Raw genomic sequence first — 22,548 nt, forward strand, 5'->3', positions numbered from 1 at the left:
GGGTTCTCATTTAATCTGTTTGGTCTTTTTATAAACAGAATGTGACTGCCCTCTGAATTCCTTGGACTCACTGCCGCTGGTTGAAATGGGGCTTGGGTTACCTTTTTTTTTTTTTTTAAGTTACTGATCTGAATGCATATTGACCACCTTGGAGTCTAGATTGAAGTTATTTCCTGGCCTCCAGGGCTTGCTGTTTAAGGATCATCTGGCCTAAAATCTAAAGGGTTCAACTGTCTGCTCTCACTTAATTGTGTCCCACTAACTTGTCTTGCTGTGTGTGCTCCTGCTGGACTGCTAGCACACTCTCCCAGCTGCTGGAAGTACCAGCCTGTCTGTGGGTCTTCTGTGGTGCCTGTCCAATAATTCCTGGCACTTCCCTGTATGGGGGGTTGCAGTCCAGCCGGAGCACAGCAGCCAGTGCTAAACGGCTTCAAGCTAGTACCTGAATGTGCAGATTTAGCATGGTATTGATCATTGTATTAAATACTGCTGCAAAATTGCACTAGAGGTATTGAGTATGACCACTAGTCTCCGAGAAGGATACATAAAGGAAAACTTTAACGGTCATGTGTAGCCTAAAAGAAAAGTTCTCCGAGTTGTTTAGCAATGAACAATATATGCTAAGGCAGTGGTTCTCAAACTTTTTTTTTCCCCGCGGGCCACTTGAAAATTGCTGAGGGTCTCGATGGACCACTTAGTGATCTTTCCAAATGTTGTTTGTGCCGTTAGCTAACTATTGTAAAGCACTTTGGTTAAAAGCGCTATATAAATAAACTTTTTTTGTTTTACAAATAAAAGCACACAACTCATATTTTAATATCAATAGTCTTACCTTTCTAATGCGATGGATGTGCCCTCTCTCACCCACCACAGCAGCCACAGAGCTGAGGCTGGGAAGGAGGGGGGTCTCTCCCCAACAGCCACAGCCCTGTACATCCCAAATTCCCACCCCCATCTCTTCTCACCCCACTGCCCCCTCCCACCTACCCCCTATTCCCCCCAAGGCCACCACCTCACCTTACATGTGCATCTTCTCCAGGGTCCAGGCACCTAATTAGTGGAGCTCCACTAATTAGGTAGGTGACCCTTCATTCTCTCGTGTGCGACCGCCCAGGTACGCACCTTAGAGGGAACTATCTGCGGACCACCTGAATGGAGCTCGCGGACCACTGGTCCACGGAAGACAGTCTGAGAACCTCTGTGCTAAAGAATATAAAGAATTAAATGTTGAATTTTTCATACAAAATGACTGACTTTTTTTCAAAAAGGTATGTAAATACTAACAAGGTCAACAGCAGCTTAAGTTCCTTCTCAGTATATCAGATTGCACCCAACTGATACTTAAAGAGAATACTTAAATGTAATGATTTATAACCTTTTATTAGTGTTTGTGTCTGAAGTGTGTATAAAACAATAACAGTTTGACTTCATTTGAACAAATGATACTTTATTTTTGAAAAGTGACTGAAGATGGCACTTCCATTTTGTGACCAGTGCATCAGGGTGTAGCATCCAGGAAAAGAAAATGCCTATACTGTATTAATTGAATAGTAAGACAAAAGGAAGGGTCGGCTGGATTAGGAAAGGATTAGCTGGCCAATGGCTCTTTCTGTAGCATAACTGCATGTATACTATGTCCATTGGGATTTAAATTAACTCGCTCGGATTTGCATTTCTGACTAAGTTCTCAAGGTGAATTACTCAATGTAAACCTTTTCAAAATACCTTTCTTGATAAAATAAGTGTTTGCGACACCTAAAACTTCCATTTCTACATTGGAGAGAAGGCAGCTGTGCTCTTATCATTGCCATCAGAGTGGGTGGGTGTGGCATTGGAACTAAGTTGCCTTATGCAGTGCTAAATATTGTCTTCTCTTCCCCCTTGCTGCAGTGTAGTTTGCGAGCGTGTTATCTATTCACTGGCTTTTGTTCCATTGAAATCTCCATCTCTTGAATCAGCTTCCTCTTCTGAACCTTCTGCATTGTCAATGATTCTTCTGCCTCCAGATCTACGGGAGGGGGCAAAAGATGCTGGCTCATTTCCCCTCCTGCAGTAAGAAAACAGGCTTTAGTTTATTTAAACTCCTTACAAATTAAGACTGGACTAAGTGTACAAAGCCCAGTAACTGCATCGGTGGGAATGAGAATTGTAAATGCAAAGAAGTCAGGGAAGTTATGGCTTCAAGGCAACTTTCTGTAGCCCTTGTTGGTACTTTGTATTGGTGTCTATGGCTGGGTGCGGCTTGTGAGTCTGTGTAACATGGGACTGTAACTGGATTTCTGACATTGTCCATGCAGAATCACAGCCCCGGTGTAGCTATTGCACGTGTTTGTTTTGAAAAGCCCACTCCAAACAGAGACTAAGTCACTCATTTTGCACATAAAGGTGTGGTGGTGTGTATGTGAAGGAGGGGACTGGAAATGCAGGTACCTGGATCTAGCCGCAGTCAGGACTGCATCCCTGCTGCCAGGGGAAGATTCACAGGGATTGCCCTGGATTTCTGAACAGAGCATGAATATGCCCTTGCAAATAGAGATTATGGAAGGCCTTTATTGTGTTGGAACTGTAAGATTACAGCTGCTTTTCTGCAGTAGCCACACCTCCCACCGCAGAGGTGCAGAAGTGTTAAATCTTTTCTATCCTAGCTGCCCTCTGCTTGCTTTGTAGGTAGGGAGGGGAAATTGATTTGTGTAGAACAGTGAAGTTCCCACTCCCTGCATGCACACCCTTACGGACTCTACCATTGTGCACAGGAGTGGAGTGCCACTCATTCGGCACAGAGCAATGCACTCTTCCTCCCCAGGGACTACATCCATGCCTCTCATGAAATTAATGGGATGTGCTTTTCACAGAGAAGCTCACTGAATGTACTTTCTTCCAGCTTGCCCCTTTCCCCCCACCCCCAAAAATCTCTCAGCCATAGACCAAGCATGGAGAATTCCCCCCCACACACATCCTAGTTCCATTGGGGGGCTAGAGTATAAGGGGGAGGAGGGAGAGAGAGAGAGGAGAAGACTTGAGGCTCTACAAGTGGCAGCTTAGAAGTAAAAACAGCTTCTCAGCCATAGTGATGTTACTTCAACATGACAGTAAAATTGCTAGTAAAATGGTGGCTGCTATCACTTTCCCATTGTTAAGCAAACCTTCTGTAAAGGCTTGAGTGCTCAGATATAAGCAAGGAAATTCATGATCACTGAACAATGTGCAAAGATGACTAATGTGAGGCTAAACATCCAACCACTCATGTTGGGGTACAGCAATCATGCCTAAATACTTAAGGTTTCTTTTGTCCTAGCAAAAGTCTAAGTCAGTTTCACTTATATCGAAGCCACTAATCAAACCGTAAGGGGTTAGCATGTAAAAATGTTAGCTGAATTCTCACGTTGTTAGAAGAGTACAAAAAGCCTATTATGTCCATTGCGACACTCATTGTGGTATCTAGGCTGCTCAGTATGTCACTACCCTTAAATTAAGCTTTCATTTTGATGTCCGCTCTCTCTGCTACAGCAAGCAATTAACTAGCCAATAAAACCTCGTTTGAGATCTCGTCAGTTATCCTGTCACTGATAACATGCAATGTAAAACAAAGGAGGGCATCCATTTCTGCAAACAGCTCTCTCTCCTGTACAATTTGTCTGGATCTGCAACATTTAAGATTCACTACTACTGTTTAAGACATCAAAGGTGCTAAAGTGCTGGGCTTGTAAATGTCCAATGAATGCACCAAATTGAAGAAAAAGCAAATCTTGCCCCTGCGTTCTCCTTACTAGGGAGAGTTACTTGATTTGTTCCTGCACCCTTTGGTGCTTCACATCATTGTGGATCAAACTCTGCTTTGGGAGGGTTAGTCTATGCTTCAAAGTTAAGGAGCATAGCAATGGCAATCCCCCCGCCGTGTAGATGCAGTAATGTAGACAGAAGAGGGCTTCTGTTGATGTTGCTTATTTTGTTTGGGGAGAATTCCTAGGCTGACAGAAAAACATCTCCCAGTGTAGGCTGCGTCTGCACTAGGAAGCTAGGCCGCCATAGGCTCTATAGTAGATACAACCTCAGAGTACTATACTTACATTGACTTCAATTAGTTGCATCAATGTGACAGAAGAATTTGGGATGGGAGAATAATATTGGGGCTGGACTGAAGGGAGAAGAGCCCAACCCAGACTTGCAATGAAACCGCTGCCTAGAGGATATGCAAACTATACATACACTAACACAGTAGTTCTCAAACTTGGGCTGCCGCTTGTTCAGGGAAAGCCCCTGGTAGGCCGAGCCGGTTTGTTTACCTGCCGCGTCCGCAGGTTCGACTGATCGCGACTCCCACTGTCTGCGGTTCGCTGCGCCAGGCCAATGGGGACTGCAGGAAGTGGCGCGGGCCGAGGGATGTGCTGGCTGCCCTTCCTGCAGCCCCCATTGGCCTGGAGCGGCGAACCGCAGCCAATGGGAGCCGCGATCGGCCAAACCTGCGGACGCGGCCGGTAAACAAACCGGCCCAGCCCACCAGGGGCTTTCCCTGAACAAGCGGCGGCCCAAATTTGAGAACCACTGCACTAACACACCATAGACCAAGCCCTAGTTTACATATATAAATTGCAGTAATGGAACTGAAGTCCAGGTTGTTAAATTGGTGCAAACCCCTATGTAATGCTTATTTCAGTTTACCTTAAATCATGCTTCTTAAACTAATTTGGATATAAGCCAGGTTTATATTTATTTCAGAACGTCCACACAGCCATCTGTACTGGTTTACCTAAAATCAACTTTAAATCACACCATTAGATAAACTGGTGCAACATTGCATGTAGACAAAGGGAGAAAGGGAAAAAGTTATGCCAGAGCTAAAATGCCTCTATGTCTACTGCAAGATGAAAAACCCTTGCAAAGCACTTTGTTTAGTTTGTATTTCACTTTCCATTTAATCTAGCTTTGAACAAGCACTACTACACCCCAACCACTAACTGTATAGCCCTGTACTAATCACATGCAAATATGTTAAATTGACTTAAAGGCAGTTGCTAGGACAAAATGTCATCTTTAAATATTTGTGTAATAAGAACAAAGCCCCGTCTTTGTAAAAAGAGAAGATCCACAAATATTACAGAATGCTATTTTCTTAGCATCACTTCTGCAGGTGTAAAGTAAGATGCTGTTTAGCTTAAAGCATCAAAGCAATACAACTTCAATAGGGTATTTCCATGCGTTAAACAGCAGTGTCAGAACATGTAGGCATGCCTCATAATGTATACAAATAGCTGCTCTATAAGTATGTATAGTAGCTATATGTATAGTAGCTATTCAATACAGGCATATATTGATGTGCTTTGGAGGGCAGGAGATTATCCTCAATCTATGATTAGATTGCTTTGTTTGTACGGCAGACTTCATGCAAGTAATTTTTTTCCAAAGCACATGTAAGATTAAATATTCTTACCAACTGATTACATTAAAGAATTCACCATATGAAATGTGCATTGGTAGTACTGTGAAATTCTAACATGCTGCAACATCTCTGTCCATATCCATTATGTGCCTTTAATGTTTTCAGCTGTTTTAATTAATCAAAGCTATATTTTGCTTGCAAAACTTCCATGTTTAATTGGGACTTTAAAAAGTGCAAGGAAGACTATTTTCATGCAGAAATTAAAAAAAGAGCAACTCATGTCTTCTGTCAGCAGACCTTATGATAAAAGTGAGAATGCAATGTTTGCAAATCCATGTCATAACACAACCTAGCTGTAAGAAAGATGAATAACTGACAAACAGCTGATGGAAAAGAGTTATTGTAATATTTGTCTCCTTTGATACAACAAATTGATGACAAGATATCCAAGCCTTCACAGTTTGCAGAAATCTCACATCAAATTTACTTGGACAAAAGGAAAATGGAAATTTGTGCACCACAAGCTAGCTGCAAAGTTGAAGGCATGATACCTGCTTAGTCACTGCGAAGGTTCCTGTGTCCCTCTGAAACAGAGATAGAGAGTCCCGAGCAGTTATGCTAAGCACATGGTCATTATCACTTTCAGGTAAGTTACTTTCAAATAATTAAACAAACTACATTATAGCATATTCTTGAAAACCCTGGTTAGTAGAAGTGAGCCTTGGACTGCATCATGCGTATGTACTACCCATAAATCTAGCAGTCACTTGGACTATAACTGGAAGGATCTGATTAGGCAGATAGTTCAATTTTTTTATTATTATTAAAGAGCATGAACTAAATTTACACAGGAAGATGTTGTAGGGGCAGCAGTTTCCCTTTAACCAATCAATCTCTTTGTTCATGCCACTGGCATCACAGGCTTGACAGTATTAAAGCTTAGGAGTGTTAATAGAGCTGCATGACTACTGTATTATTTGGCTTCTTATAGTTAATGAGAAAACGGAAGTGGCTAGTTTGACACTTTTCTCAGTTACACAGTGAAGCTGAAACCCTACTGGTCAAACAGGGAGGCAACTTGGGCAAGTGTCACAGGGTGCATGTGCTTTGCCTCTGCCCTGGTTTACACTACAAACTTACGTTGGTATAATGATGTCATTTGGAGGGGTGGAAAATCCATCCCCCTGAGCGATGCAGTTATACCAACCTAACTCCTGGCGTAGACAGTGCTATATTGACAGGAGGGCTTCTCCTGTGGCCATAGCTACTGCCTCAGGGAGGTGGAGTACCTACACGGATGGGAGACACTTTCCCCTTGGTATAGATGGTGTCTTCACTAAGCACTACAGCTGGGGGGAATAGCTCAGTGGTTTGAACATTGGCCTGCCAAACCCAGAGTTGTGAGTTCAATCCTTGAGGGGGCCATTTAGGGATCTGGAGCAAAATCAGTACTTGGTCCTGCTAGTGAAGACAGGGGACTGGACTCAATAACCTTTTGGGGTCCCTTCCAGTTCTATGAGATTAATATATGGAGAGAGACTTTTTTTTTTATAAAGCTGCATGCTGCAGCATTGTAAGTGTCGACAAGCCTTTGGCTCCCTACAGAATTTCAAGTCTCTGAACATCAGGGGTATCACTTTGGTCATCTCTCCAGTGTGTGTGGTGTGAGGAGGGACAGGTGACTAGCTTCAAGACTGCTAACTAGTACTGCACATAATAAATATCATGGCAGGTAGGTCCATCAATGGCTACTACCCAAGATGGTCATGGACGCAACACCATGGTCTGGGTGTCCCTAAACCTGACTGCAAGAAGCTTGGACTGAACAACGGGACAGATCACTCGATAATTTGCCCTGTTCTGTTCATTCCCTCTGAAGCACCTGGCACTGGCCCCCTGTGGGAAGACAGGATGCTGGATTAGATGGACCACTGGTCTCACCCAGAATGGCCATTCTTGTATGTTCTTAATATCACTATCAAGGGTTAATATCACTATCAAGGGTCTCAACAGTCACTGTTGGCCTAACTCAGCTCCTATTGTAGCCAATAGGCATTTTATCATTAACTTCAATGGGAGCAGAGGTAGTTGAGTGCTGAATGCTTTTGAAACATCTCACCCCTGAAGGGTGAAATCCTGGCTCTATTGAAGTCAAGAATGTTGCCATTGACTTTGATGGGGTCATGACTTCATCTCAAGTCTTTGAACCAGGGATAGCATTTTATTATGGATGGATTTATCATTGGGCGGATGTGGGGAACCCATAACTCTCCAGCATCAACAGGGTATTTCTTCTTAACCAAGTTTCTTTCCTCAAATTCTGCTAGAGTTTAGAATTCTAAATCTCTCATTAGTGGACAGAAAAGAGCTAGTAAAAAACAAAGCCACCTTACCTGAGTTTGCTCTTCAGTGTAGCCATCTCCCGGCTCATGGCCTCGCTACTTTCAGCTGCTTCATCCAACTCTCTCTGCAGTTTCCTGCGATTTGCATTGATGCGCTGGGCCTCTTCCTCAGCCTCTTCCAGCTGTCTTTTTAGTTGTTTTACTCGGACGGTGCTCTTATCAGCCTGAGCGAGAAGTAAGAGAAATGCTTAGACTTTTGAGTTTCCTTTAAAGAGATCAGAACGTTTACGTTCCTCCATCTGCACCCCTTTATTCACGTTGATGTACTTTCCTGACTCTCTACACCTGCAAGTAGCTGCTGTGGCCTCTATTGTGACATCCCAGTAGGATTAGCTCTGCTCTTTTGGACTGCATGTATTTGATGTGTCTCAACTGAAATTAGCACTTTAGGTTCTGAGATGAAGAGTGGTCCCTGTATAAAGCTCAGATGGCTACAGGAGGCCAGTTGGGACAGGCACCTGAACCCAGTAAGTTATGACCCGGTGCCCAGTCAGGCTGTTCTAGTTGGCAGGACCAGTGCCCTGGCAGTTGGTCATTGCCTTGGTATGGAGGATAGAGAATCTTGCTGTCAAGCATGAGTCTAGTTAACGATTTTACAGGGGAAAAAAAAGCTGTTTTCTCTTCCACTGGCAAACGCCCTATGTGGCAGCCCCTGTGGGGGTCCTGCTGACTTGCATTCACAGTGAGGCACGACACAGCGTCCTATGCCAGACTTGCCCTGACTCTTTGGATTCACCAACAGTCTCATTAATCCAAAGTACAGAGTTCCTCCCCCTAGGGCCAGCAACCAGAGGCCCTTTCAGGCTGGGATCTAGGCAGTGTGTTGCTCTCTCTGAGCCTAAACTCTTCCTTTGAAAGGCCTGCTTCCAGTCCAAGGCCCAGCTGTCTTCCCCGCCTTCTTGGGCTCTTTTGAGGCAGAGCAGGTGTGACCCTAAAAACCTCTCAATGCCAACTGGAAAAGGGTTGATTGTTCTATAACAGCAACTCCTATCAGGCCTGACAAACTTGCTACACTTAGCACACAGTTTTCATAGTATTTATCTATAAAGAATGTCATTGAGTTCTTAAACGAAAGCCAGGATAACATTGGTCATTAGTATCATTGTGAAATGTATGCAAGGAATCAAAAAATGTTTTCCAGTATATACATAAAGTCTGAATCCAGGCATGTTGACAAACAGGTTTTTGCAAGTCAAAGGATATAGATTTGCCCATCTGTCTTGGTTCACGTCTACATTAAGCATTGTAAGCCAACACAATGGAAAGCCCGTTTGCATTCAACATCAATATGAGGATGTAAAGTCAACATGAAGTCAGCACATCAGGGAATAAAGCCAGGAAGTGGGGGAGGCGGGAGTCATCCTGACTCTGGGGATCAACAATGAATTTGGGAGTATATGAGGGATGCAGAAGGACATTGCTTTATCCTTCACCAAGGAAGCAAAAAGGGCAGTGCTTTTTGCATTCATGAAAGAGAGCTCACAGCCAGGGTAGTTGGAGATTCTCTCACCTAAAGACAAACTACTTTAGACCAGGATTTAGCCTGATAAAGATGAGTTTAGACTCTAGGACACATTATACTTTTTTGTTTTATATGTACCCATTTATGTTTCCATTATTATCCTTAGTAGCTTTTAAATCTTTGATAATAAAACGTATGCTTGCTTTCACGATAACCTCACAGCACTAAGATGTACTTATTAGGAGCTGATCCTCACTTGAATCCAACAAGCTAGTGTATATGCTGTCCCTCTGGGGAAAGAAAACGGTAGGACTTGGGTTGGCATTTGCCTAGCACTAGCCTGCAGAGAGGTCTGTGGAGGCTGGGAAGGCAGTGCTTGTGTGGCCAGAGGCAGCTGGTGGCAGGGAGCTGAGCTACAGAGGGCACAGACAAGATTACTTCATGCTAGAGGCAGATAGTGGTGAGGTGCCTCACAAGCCTGGGTACTCACAGCAGCCCTTTCCTCCCCTGCTGGATCCCCATCACATGGTGCATTACCTGGTCCTTGTATTGTTCTGCTTGCTTTCTTTCATCTTCAACCTGCAGCAAGACCTCTTTCAGCTTCTTGTCCTTCTGGCGCAATGTCTTGGCTGTGACCTGCTTCTCTCTGCAAATGACAGCATGACACTGACTGATCTGGAAAATGGAGAATTCTTAGGTGCACAGGGTTTGTGAAAACAAGCATGAGCGATCCTCCTATTAAAAGCCTTCCTCACACTAATACTATTGACTTCTGTAAAAACTGAAGGAAGCAGCAGCTTCTCCCATGGTCAACTCATTATACACCTGTCCTGTGTTTGTTTCTAGATGTGAAAGCAGGGAGCATTTGCCCGCCCTGGAATCTTTGTATATCCATCTGCCACATTTCTAATGGTTGGGTTTTTTTTTTTTAAACTAGTTATTTACTAGTTTTCCGCTTACAGCCAAACCCTGCTTCTTTAGCCAGAAAGTAAATAAAAATGAGGAACTGCAAGAGCATTTTGGGGACAGAACACTTTCCCTCCTCCCAGGTGTGAAGCAAGTGCACAGCACAGCTCTACTCCAGCTCATAGCTTACTAGGTCTTCTCCAAGCAGGATTATGGTCCAGCAGATCTATGCGTTCTACGGAGCCACCTTCACACCTTGTCAACTGCTGGAAATGGGCCATTTTGATTACCACTACAAAAAGTTTTTTTTCTCTCCTGCTGGTAATAGATCACCTTAACCGATCATTCTCATTATAGTGTGTATGGTAACACCCATTGTTTCATGTTGTGTGTGTGTGTGTGTGTGTATATCTTCCTACTGTATTTTCCACTGCATGCATCCAATGAAGTAGGTTTTAGCCCACGAAAGCTTATGGTCAAATAAATTTGTTCGTCTCTAAGGTGCCACAAGTACTCCTATTCTTTTTTCCTCAGCTGATAGTAGCCCTCCGGCTGTAATGCGTCCCCTTTGTAGACCCGGGAGGGAGGGGAGAAGGTAAATAGAACCAGACAGCCATGCACCCTAGCAGGCAGAGAACTTCTTTGGAGCTGAGTACCATGCTAACTAGACACCTTTGCAGAACTTGCTGTCCTGCCAGTGGAGTGAAGTTCTGGCCCAAAACAACAGGACTAGCACTAATGAAATGGTTCTACAGCCAGTATAGAATGTAAAGGAGGGTAAACCAATAGGTTTCTACAGAAACTACTCTGAAAACCTAGAGAATAAGATGCTGCATCTAGCTTTTTTGGCAAGCCCATAGAATTCTACAGCAGGGAAACTGTTTTCTATTAAATTCTAGAAGACTTTTCAGTAATAAATTCTTCCCAAAGCTGGCCCTGTGCAAGCTTTCGATACAAACCAGTCATTTTCCAAAGAAACACCGCTCATGTGTGTGAGACTCTTTACCAAACCTTAATGCCACTAATAGAATCCTGGAAAACCTTTAGTTTTTTTGGTATTTCATGTATTAAAACAGGGGTAGTCAATAGGTGGACCGTGGGCCAAACCCGGACTACCAGACACTTTTGAACGGATAGTGAAATCTTTTTATTTACTTATTACTGTGATTATTGTTGGTTTTGTATTATTTTCTCTGAAGTCTGAACTTTGACTATACCTCGACCAAGAAATGTGGACCTTGACAAAAATAACTGATTACCGGTATTAGACTCACTAAATAAAAGGACGGCTTTACCAGTGAGGGATGAGTTGTAGTGTCCAAGTACCTGGATTCCTGTTCCACTTGCTCCTCAAGCTGAGCAATTTTGGCCTCCAGAGAAGCAATTGTAGCCTTAAACTTGGACTTCACAGCTCCTTCCATTTCCTGCAGTTTACCCTTCAGCTCTTTGTTCTGCCTCTCCAGCTGCTGCCGAGCACTCTCATTCTTCTGTGCCACAGTGCGCTCTGTTGCCAACTCGTTATTCAGCTGCTCTGACTGAAATATTTAGGAAGAGCACTTTAAAATCTACAGCTATTACCTTAGGCTTGGGAAAAGGGAGTTAGACCACTGTAATATAAAACAAAGTCTCTTTCTGGAAGCTCTGTGAAGGTGTGTCCAAAACCAAACACACACTTGGATGGGTACAGACAGACACACACATTCATTAATAATACACACGTACACCCTACACCCCTCTTACTTAGAGATGCAGTCAAATGGACTGTACCTGCTGTACTGCTTTCCTGAAGCGATCACTCATTGCCTCCATGTTACTTTGTTCCTCTTCTAGCTCTTCCTCCAGTTGGGAGATTCTAGCTTCCAGACGACGTTTCTCATCCTGGAGGCTAGTCCTGTAAGTTTTAAATTTGTAAAGCATGTAGTTTTTGGTTTTGAGCAGTTGACCATGTTTTGCAACACACTGGAAGGTGCTGAAGACTTGTGGAGAACCAGGAAGTATTCTTGAAATGAGTCTACCTGTGCTGCCATCTTATTTATGTTACTAGAGACCTCACACTTGCCCCTCGCTGCTGGCCTTCATATCTATGAATCACTTATAAGTAGTCCCATTGATTTTAATGAAATTAGCCACATGTTTGTAGCTAAGCATATGTGTATGCATTGGCAAGGTTGGTGCTACAGGTCACTTTTCAGGACATAAACATTGGCTACTGAGAGGTATTTAGCAAGGCTTTGGTACACTTGAAAATATTTGTCAATTCTTACCTCCCAGAAGCAGCACTTGCAAGTTCTTCAGCCAGTTCCTCTTTCTCCAGATCAGAATGTTTGCGGGCCCTTTCTGCAGCAGCCAGATCCTAGGGGGAAAAAACAGCCAGTGTATTAAAGAAATGAAGAGTGTTAAACAAAGTTCAGTCCAACCATTTAGTCCTATGGGGTGAGAGACTAATCAGCCATAATGTCTTTTTAAACCCAACCTTTGTCAGACATTTCTGTCACCAGAATATTAATTTATGATTCTGTAGTCTAGATCAGGGGTCTCAAACTCAAATGACCCCGAGGGCCACATGAGGACTAGTACATTGTCCGAGGGCCGCATTACTGACACTTCCCCCTGCCACCCTTGGCCCCGCCCCCACTCCACACCTTCCATGAGGCCCTGCCCCCATTCCAACCCCTTCCCTGAAATCCCCACCCCAACTCTGCCCCCTTCCTGCCCCCAAGGAGGGCAGGATGGGTGTGGGGTGTGGTGGGGGCTCAGGGCAGGGAGTTGGGGTGTGGGGTACAGCAGGAGGTTGGGCTGCAGGAGGGATGCGGGGAACAGCAGGGGGTCGGGCTGCAGGAGGGGCGCGGGGCGGCAGGCTCCGGCCCGACATGCACCGGGGGCAGGGCAGGCCGCCTGCCTGCCTGTCCCCGCACCGCTCCGGGAAGTGGCTGGAACCTGGGGGAGGAGGGGCACAGAGGTTTGTGTGTTGCTGTTGCTTCAGGCACCACCCCCAGCAGCTCCCATTGGCCGGAAACGGGGAACTGGGGGCGCTGCCTGAAGCAAGAGCAACACACAGAGCCCTGTGCCCCCCCTTCCCTATGTTCCGGCCGCTTTCCGGAGCGGCAGGGGGCAGGGCAGGCAGGGAGCCTGCCCTTCCCCCAGTGTGCTTTGGGCTGGAGCTGCTCTAGGTAAACGCTGGGGGGAGGAGGGGGCACGAGGAGCTCACGGGCCGCAGAAAACAACCCCGCAGGCCACGTGTTTGAGACCCCTGGTCTAGATTAATGTAACAAAAATATGTGTTATCCAACCCGTCAGCAGTTTTCTTGTGCTTCCAGATACAAGGATTGTATCCATTTAAAACATGATGAAAGATGTCAGGAGTACAAAATTATTGAAAAAGTCATAGGGGTTGTAACAGACAGTACACTTTCTTTTCCAACCAGTGAAAATATCTTCTTATGGGTTAATAGTTTTAAAGGAAGCTCTTGGTACTCAGCATCTCTAAGCACTGTGGCCCATTTAAATGGAAGTCAAGCACCTAAATATCTTTGAGGATCTGGGCCTTGGTTTTTATTGAGATCCACAGAACCTGCTATAAGAGATTCTGACTGTAGCTTTCCCTGCACCACAGCCAATATCACTTTTTTTTTTATTATTAATGATTTGGTTCTCTCAAGTACAACTGTGTTTTGTTACCGAAGATCTTGTGCAGTCTGTATTCTAGTACTCTCTAAGATTCACACTTTACCTCTTGCAGCTGCATAAGTTCTGCTTCCAGGTTCTTGGCTTTTTTCTCATTTTCTCTGGCTGTAGCAAATATCTCTTCTCTTGACGCACGGGCATCATCAAGCTCTCGTTGGAAGTCCTTCATCTGACCCTGGTTTCAGACAGTTAAAAAGAAAAGGATGGATTTGTATTTGTCAGTGGCTATCACAGTTTTGTTGAAAAGAAAGTTGGACAAAAACAAAACAAATACTAATTTCCATGTAATTACAAAACTGACCATGTGGACCCTTCTGCCACGCACTAACAGTTCCATAATGCACTTTGATCTAGTCTGCTTTGAAACAGGACTGAGTCAACAGACCCTATGGAACTTTTAGTGAACAGTTACAGCATCCACCCAGGTAGTTAGTACGCTGCAGGCTAGCGTGCTGTAGATTTATACCCCAGCTTGCTGCACGCTAACTCACCATCTAGACAATCCCTCAGTGTGTTTAAGAGTTGGCTTGTCAAGTTGATCACTGATTGCTATATACAGCGTTTTTGAAAACTGGCTACTATTCATGCAGGTGCAAATGTGATAGCTGGTTTTTCAAAAATACACAGTGCTATATCCATGGACTGGAGAGCCAATTTTGAGTTCTATCGCCACAGCTGGCCTTTTTTGCTTCACCTCTTTGATGGAACCCTTAGGTTTTCCACAGAGATGCCAATAGCACATCAGTGCTGACCAGTTAGTTGTGGCGACTCTGTCCACTGCGAAACGTGGTATTTTTCACTCGCTAAGCCAGCTATCTCAAGGTCAGTCAAATTTCATTAACTAAACATTTTGGATCTGGGGTCTTGGTTCAAACCCCTCTCTAATGTTATCTCTATTATATCTATCTAGCATCAAGATCACAAATGACATCTAATTTCCACTTGCTGTTATACAAGTCACATCAACGGCCCAACAGAAAACTATTCAGTCTCAGGAACCACAGACCTGTAGTTTACGAAGTTGCTTAATGGCTTCTTCCCGAGCCTTGTTAGCAGAGTCAGCCTGACCTTCCAGATCCTTAATGTCCACTTCTAATTTCTTTTTAGCTGCAGTTGCCAGGCCACGTTGCTTACGCTCATCTTCCAGTTCTGTTTCATACTCATGGAGCTAAACAATAGCAAAGAAGGTTTTGTTTAGGATTACTGGTACACTTTAGCACACTTAGACACACTTTACTTACATCCGGCTTGTGTATACTATGGTGTTCTAGGGGCTTGCCGACAGGTAATAAAAGCTCCAGTAGTTTTACAATACCACTGACTGCTGAAATAAATTCTCATTTGGCTCAAATACTGGAGTTCGGTGTGGTAAAAGACCAAAGCTTGATTCTGTCCTGAGGGATACATGTGTAGTTCAGTTGGTGAATGGAATATTTGTGTTTGTAGTCACAATATCACCTCGACCAACAGGGTCTACATTGTTTGTTTTCCCTTCCAGAATTTTTGGATCAGTTCATTGTCATTAATGATTCATCCAGGGAAGCCAGATATTATATTTGGGATCCGTCTTTTACTACGTGCACTGAAAGCACGGGGAACATTTTAGCCATTATGTCAGAGTTAATAATTCAGGTGATTTACACTAAATGGAATCTCCCTGGTAAATCACCGTCTTCTACAGTCACATTCCTTATACTTAACTAGCCTCAAGCCATAACACTGCTATAACAGCAGCTCATTTTTTAAGCAAAGCAAAATGGTCTATATGGCTTTTATTCAGCCAAGCACAGGGAAGAAGAATGTTTGGTTCTTATTATCCTGAAGCACTTACTAATAATGGCCTGAGCCAGGGGATTTGCAATTACTTTGAGTAAGCATTTACAGTGTCACTGATAATGAATTGTACCTGTTTAAGCAGCTGTCTCCTCTTCTCCTCATTCTGTTCATCTCGAGCTTGCAAGTCTCTTTCAAACTGTCCTTTTAGGGCCTGCATGTTAACCTCCAATCTAAGCTTGGCATCTTCAGTAGCCTGTAGCTCATCCTCCAGCTCCTCTAATTGTGTCTTCATCTCCTCCACTTGTTGTTCCAGGGCACGTTTGCACTTCTCCAAATCATGGACCTTTCATGCAATGAGAAATCAATAGAATGTTTTTATTTATTGTAATCAATCTAAAAATACATATTGCTGGAATGTGATCATTCTATAGCATGGGACAAACTGGAATATATGAATTGTGGAGAGAGAATGGATTAAGTTTCAATGGATTAAGGCAAACTAGCTTTTTTTGTACCCTTATAAATCTATTTTAAAAGGCAAAATTCAGCTTATTCATAGACTGAGACCCTGGATACCAAATGTTATCCCAGGATTCATTTTTAGTCTAAACACCTACAATTGTGGAAATAAACCCTTAGTGGTAGTGATGTGATCATGCTACTAGAATAAGAGATATGAAGCAATATCAAATCAAGTTAGCAGGACTTCTTTTGTTCCTTTTAATTTTTATTTCCTTCTGAAGCTCTTAGCTCACAGACACCTGTTAGAGCCATCACACTGCTTTGAATCCTGTCACAACTGAACTCTGCCAAGTCAACTGTGGAAATTTCTTTTAGCCACAGTGGTAGCTGCTGGCAAAATCAAATCCAATAAATAAATTCAGATCTGCAAACTTTACAACTTGGAAGCTGCTTACTGGGTTAGCAAATACTTCTCAATCTCTGCTTAAATTTTGTCTTCTCTCAGAAATGAGGACAAACAATCCTCTTTATGATCAATAACTTTCTGTTGATCAGTAAAGTCAAGACTAAAGAAGGCTTGTAAGCATAATTCATTGCTGAGTCTCTGATAGGACTGGATGCAGATGGAATTGCTCATGGAATTCTGCATAAAACTTCTGACGTTGAATGGATTTTATACTGTGAAGAACCCTCCACACTGAAAATGTAGATCTTTGTGTTGTTAACTATTAATTTAAGTGATCATCCCTGAAATAATTGTACGGGATATATATTGTAAGACTTACATTCTTGCCAACATCATCCTTGGAGCTAACTAGATCTTCCATTTCCGCTTTCAACAATTTGTTGGTTCTCTCCAGTTCTTCTTTGGCTTCCAAAGCTTCCTCAAGAGCCCGGGCCAAGGACAAAGCCTTTGTTTCTTTTTCTCTAGCTTCAGCTTCTGCTTTGTCCCTTTCGTCTGCATATTTGGAAGAGATGTTTTTCTCTTCAGCTAGCATCTATAAACCAATAACATAAAAATTCTCAGTTTGAGCACAGTAATCCTGTTAATACAGAAAGCCATTAAGTGTAGGGTTTTCTATTGCATTAGTCTTGTCAATTACTAATGACTACAGGGAAAGGTCCCTGTATATGCAGATACAAAATTAATCAAGGCATATATAATTCAACCTTAATCTTTTTTTATAACTATGTTAATTCCCACTCAACAACTTACTCTCTGCACCCATGACTCCCAGCAAAGTTAGGTTATAACATGAAGGGATTTAACCATAAGCTCATACCTGATCAAACTTCTTCTGCTTTTTCTCCAGGTTGGAGACCAGCTGGCGTTGGTTGTCCAAGTCCACTATCAGATCATCCAGCTCCTGCTGGAGTCTGTTCTTGGTTTTTTCCAGTTTGTCATAAGAAGCAGCTTTTTCCTCAAACTGCTGCGTGAGCCCTTCAATTTCCTTCTGGAATTTCTTTTTGCCTTCCTCCATACTCTCTATTGTGCTGGTATATTCCTGTAGCTTCTTCTTTGAGTCAGAAAGCTGAAATTTGAATTCAAGGAATGAAACAAGTCTGTATAGCAGAGGCACTCTAAGTTTGCACAACAGCGGGCTGCATATGACATCGTCCAAGGAACCCATAGGCATGCACCTAACTCACTCAATATGAAGCTGATGGCAGTCACTCATTTTTAACATAATGAGGCAGCCTACAGAGGCTATAGGCCCATTGCACCAGACTCCATCATGAGGCGAGTGATCTTGCCCCAAGGTGTGGCCAGTAATCCTGTGGTCACACTCTCTTCTGCATTAAGAAGAGGGTGGCTACTGGCTGCCCTGTTGAATTCCACAGGCTACAGCTGGTCTACAGGTCATACATTTGCCGCTTCTGGCCTAGTAACAATAGTTCACTGTCTAACATGTATAGGGATAACTAGAGATCTGAAATCTATGGACCTATTGTAAAGACTCAGCACTGGAGATAATGTTCTAACTGCCACTGTACCTGTATTGTCAGTGTTGAAATATGTCGCTCTAGGTTTTGTTTTGCTTCTGCTTCTTCCTCCAACTGTTCTTGCAGGTTGTTATTTTCCTCCTCCAGCTGGCGAAGCTTGGTAGTTACATTCAGTTTCTGCCGAGTTTCCTCCTGAAGCAACTCCTACAGAGATCATCATAATAGAACATGGTCATTTTTTTGTTCCTTTTTCAATATGTCTTACACAGGTTATCCCAGTGGGAAGCCTACCTGCATATCCTGTAGCTGAGATCCCAAGCTTGCAACATCCTTAGTGAGTTTGATTGACTTGGTTTCTGCTTCACTGAGCAAACCGGTAACACTTTCCACTTCAACCTAAAGAAAAATCACATTGAATCTTTTCAGTCATTTTGTATAGCTTCAATCCCATCTACCCCAGCTATGTTTGAGATGGGGCCAGACTGAACTCTTGAATTGCAGTTTGTATTTGAATGCCAGGACCAGAACCTGTTCCTGTGCTTCTGGATCACTTCCAGAACCCAAGAAGAGGCCTATTTTCCAGTTCAGATATAATTCAAGATGGCAAAAATCATGTCAGAATGGTGGATATTGCCAAAGTTTTGCTAAGAGAATTTGTGAGATTTCAGTGCTGTGGAACCAATCCACAGCAGGTAAGCATATGTTTGGGGTAGAGGTTTCGGAGAATTCTGTCACAGGCAACTTTATTGAACCTCCCCTTGTCCAGTACAGCTGTAGAACAGCTCCATGCAAAAGGTGCCTTGATTTTGTGCCCCACTCCCTCTGTCACACTCCCTAGTTGAGTGGAGAGGTCTATACCCAATGGAGTGCAACTTGTTATGAAGAAATTGATTCTGAAAAGTTGGTTTTCAAATGCAAATACAAAATAAAACCATATTCTATTTCCACAGGTTTTTACTATATAACATACTAAGAAGCCCTTTATTGCTGCATTTGTGAGTTAACAGTTCTTGGGAATAGGCATTTAGTAAGAAACAAGTAATGGTTTGTATTAGCAACACCATTGTGTGGCACCCAGAATACGTCAGTCACTCTATATCCAGTTGTCCCACTGAGCCTCTCAGGTCACCAAAGAAGGTATTTCTTACCTGTAACTTATGGACTTTTTCATTGAGTTCCACCCGGACGCGCTCTCCATCGGTGTATTTGGACTGTAGCTCCTGAAGCTGCACTTCCAGCTTCTTCTTTTTGTACTCCACATCTTGTTTGGCCTGATTTAGTGACTTGATTTCAGTACTCAGGTCAGCATTTTCTTTCTCTAGTGTCTGCTTGGTCTTGTCCAAGTTTACTTTGGCCTGAATGCATAAGGCAAAGAAAAATACATTGTGTAAAAGAAATCCACAATGTCTAATAGATAAACCCATTTTCAGAGTAGTGGTTTTCAGTTTACCCGTTTAAATTGCTCCAGCTGTTCTGTTAGCTCTTCCACAGCTTGAGTATGCTTTTGCCTCATCTCCTGGACCTGGGCTTCATGAGTCCGAGTTTCCTCGTCCAGAGCTCTCTTCAGCACTGTGACCTCCAGTTCCCTCTTTGCTCTGGAAAGCAATACACACATGAATGGAACAGCTAGCAGACAATCGAATCACACAGGAAACTGTGTTATTGCACAGATGTGTGATGATAGTTCTAAAGTGCTACTATAAAAGTATTAGTTAATTAAGTGACTTGTCCAATCCTTCATAGGGCAACACTGTCAGAGCCTGAATAAGAATCCAAGAGTTCCTTGCACCGGGGCGTATGCTTAGAGCCCATGTTATTCCCTCCAGATGTGCAGATCTTTACACATCACTAGATAAGTGTTATGCAATATTTTACTGAAATAGTGCTTTCTGATTTTATGTCTTTTATAGTGATTTTTGGCTACATTTGTTTTTCTACCGTGTGCTAGGTCATTATACCTGAGTTCTTGCTGTGTAGCTGTGCTATCCAAGGTATCTTCAAGTTCTGTTTTCAGAGCCTCCAGCTCTTCACCCAGGTCTCTCTTTTGTTTTTCTGCTTTGTTTCTTGCTGCTCTCTCAGAATCCAAGTCTTCCTGGAGATCAGAGATGTGACCTTCCAGCTCACGGATTTTTTTGAGGGCATTATTCTTCTGAGCAATTTCATCTTCAAGCCTGGACAAAAAAATATGATGTGTATATATAAAAAAATTTCAAGTCTGTTGAGCTGTTGGGAGCTGGTGCTATGATTTCAATCCAAATAACCTAAATGAATCCACGTTTTTTTAAATTTTACTAGGAAATGTAATTAATCCACACCAGATAATAGATAAGATAACCCCATCTTATGTTAGCATAGCTTAAACTGTGTATTTAAGGGTAAGGTTTTCTGAATGACCTAAGTCTTAGTCCTTTAGAAATCCATAGGAGCTTTACCATTGACCTCGGTATCTACAGAATTAGGCCAACTCCAAGAGTTTTAGAAAATCCCATCCTAAATATATGTTTGAAGGTATGTGCTAGGTTCATCTTTTAGCTCATTGTGCAAACAGTCCTAACCAGCATGGAGAGAGAATGACAGAAGTAGATGTGATGTCCTCATCTCTTGGATGACATAGACAATTGGGATGATCACTGGTATCTGCAAAGTAAGACTTTCTCAACTGTTTGACATGTAAGAAACTGGGCCCCCAATGCAGGAAAGAGATATGGAAGGGAGGGGAGAGGAGGCTTGGGAAAATGATTGTTGCCCTGTATGGAAAGACAGTATCCCAGAGGATATTGAGGTGTGGAAGGATTTTACTGCTCAATGGGGGCTTGGTGGCCAATGACATTTCAAGCCCTGATTTCTCATGGCCTGAGGATCCTGCTTCTATTTAAGTCTATGGGAAACACGCCCCCCCTCCCCCGCCCATTCATTTGAATGGTTCAGGTGCAGACTTGTAGTAATTTGCAGTGTATTTTTGTCTATAACCTGCACTTCAAAGTGCAGAGATCAGATTCAGAGCTGAACTTTCACAAAGTGTGGGTGGGGATTGGTGTGTGCATGTCCAGATCTGGAGTTTCAGCTCAGGCCCTTCTGTCGGTGGAGTTGGATACCTGGCAAGAGCGGCCTGCAGCTCTTCCTCCTTTTTGGCCAGCTGCATCTTCAGTTCGGCAATCTGCGCCTGCAGGTCTGCAATCTGCTCATGCAGATCACTGGCGTCTCCCTCCAGCTTCCTCTTCGTTTTCTCCAGTTCTTGTCTGCTCTTCTCTTCTTTCTTCAGTCGCACTGAAAAAATGGGGATTCTTGTCAGGGTAGTGAGTCTGCCCAAGGAATTCTCAAAGTGATCCTGAACATAGGTACATATACACAGAAAAGCAGTGAGGTCACTGTACTTCTCCATTTGGTTATACACTGAATACAAGTCAATTTTCTTTTTGTAGTGAAGGGCTAGCGACTTGCAACTAGCACCCAAACTTTACTTTCTGTCCATCCATAAATCAGAACTCTCTGCTCCCCAGTATTCTGAAGCACTACTTTTTGCCATATTTTCTTTCTTGTGCTGACTCTAACAAAATAGGGACCTCTGTTTTGCTTATGCATTGTTCCCATCCCATAGTTTTTGTAGGTTGGGTTCATTCTCCAAGACACACAAATGAAACTGTTCATCTCTTTTACCTTTGTCTGACTTAACGATTTAAAAAAAATGATTTGTAATAAATGAAAGCCTGGGTTTCTCATAAATATTGTAATACATAGTTCTAACTGGCCCCAGAATACTGAATCTGGCAAATACCATTTGAAATTAAAAGTGAAAAACAAACATACAAAACAATTAAAATTACATTTCTGCCTACTTGGAAAGAGCCTCCCAGGGCTGTCATTAAAAATAAATTTTATTTGGTAATTACTACAGAATTTCATGTTCCGGCATTTCAGAAAACCTAGATGGTAAATGTATTGTCTCTATTTTTTTAAAGGTCTTTTAAAAATACAACTCAAATAAGCAATTGATATAAAACCACCTTTGGTTTACAATACCTTCCAGTTCTGAAATCATTGATTCATGTTTGTTTTTCAGCTTTGTAAGGTTTTTGGCTTTTTCTTCTTCTTCTGCAAGATTTGTTGTTAAATCACTTATTCTCTCTTCAAGGAGTTTTCTTTCCTTAAGAAAAAAAAGTTTCCATTTACAGATAGAACATATATTATTTGTGCCCATGAAATGCCAATGTACACACTAAAAAATAAATCAGATCTTTTTAAATGCGACATTTCCTGACAGTGTCATGTAGCACTTTGATTATAGAGGAGATCGAAAGTGGTGGATGCTTTCTATGAGATCAACTAGACTATTAGATTCTTTATACCCACTCTATGCTAGCAAGTACTTGGGCACCGATTCAGGAAAGTATTTTAACACATGCATACTTCAAGTGCATTTCTGAATCATGGCCTTAGAGTTTATGGGTGAAATTCCTTCTGTCCAGAGGACCAGCACAAGGCCTATGCATAATTAAAGCCCTCAAAATAGGAGGTAAGTTGTGCATGAAGTGATG

General features: G+C 42.8%; 2 protein-coding genes across 4 annotated transcripts in view; both read right to left on the reverse strand.

Moving 5' to 3' along the window:
- The window catches only part of LOC135973815 (uncharacterized), a 1,510,190-nt gene that overhangs the window by 900,042 nt on the left and 587,600 nt on the right, over nt 1-22,548 (reverse strand). The gene's annotated exons all lie outside the window — the stretch shown is intronic.
- The window catches only part of MYH11 (myosin heavy chain 11), a 101,795-nt gene continuing 80,677 nt past the window's right edge, over nt 1,431-22,548 (reverse strand). For 2 of the 3 annotated variants that reach the window (XM_005307565.3, XM_005307564.3), the window contains 18 exons: nt 22,034-22,157; nt 21,109-21,280; nt 19,972-20,184; nt 19,464-19,608; nt 19,162-19,368; nt 18,305-18,409; nt 18,065-18,217; nt 17,353-17,601; nt 16,855-17,067; nt 15,738-15,950; nt 14,838-14,999; nt 13,878-14,006; nt 12,412-12,500; nt 11,915-12,038; nt 11,474-11,682; nt 9,779-9,887; nt 7,771-7,943; nt 1,431-2,047 (listed from right to left, as the gene is read on the reverse strand). In XM_005307565.3, the coding sequence (XP_005307622.2) occupies nt 1,912-2,047; nt 7,771-7,943; nt 9,779-9,887; nt 11,474-11,682; nt 11,915-12,038; nt 12,412-12,500; nt 13,878-14,006; nt 14,838-14,999; nt 15,738-15,950; nt 16,855-17,067; nt 17,353-17,601; nt 18,065-18,217; nt 18,305-18,409; nt 19,162-19,368; nt 19,464-19,608; nt 19,972-20,184; nt 21,109-21,280; nt 22,034-22,157 (2,925 nt within the window). In that variant the 3' untranslated portion in view covers nt 1,431-1,911. Of the gene's footprint in view, nt 2,048-5,928; nt 5,962-7,770; nt 7,944-9,778; nt 9,888-11,473; nt 11,683-11,914; nt 12,039-12,411; nt 12,501-13,877; nt 14,007-14,837; nt 15,000-15,737; nt 15,951-16,854; nt 17,068-17,352; nt 17,602-18,064; nt 18,218-18,304; nt 18,410-19,161; nt 19,369-19,463; nt 19,609-19,971; nt 20,185-21,108; nt 21,281-22,033; nt 22,158-22,548 lie in introns of all 3 variants that reach the window. The other variant, XM_005307566.3, reaches the window with a different exon arrangement.

The sequence above is a fragment of the Chrysemys picta genome, chromosome 10, assembly GCF_011386835.1.
Source record: "Chrysemys picta bellii isolate R12L10 chromosome 10, ASM1138683v2, whole genome shotgun sequence".
Taxonomy (NCBI): Eukaryota; Metazoa; Chordata; order Testudines; family Emydidae; genus Chrysemys; species Chrysemys picta.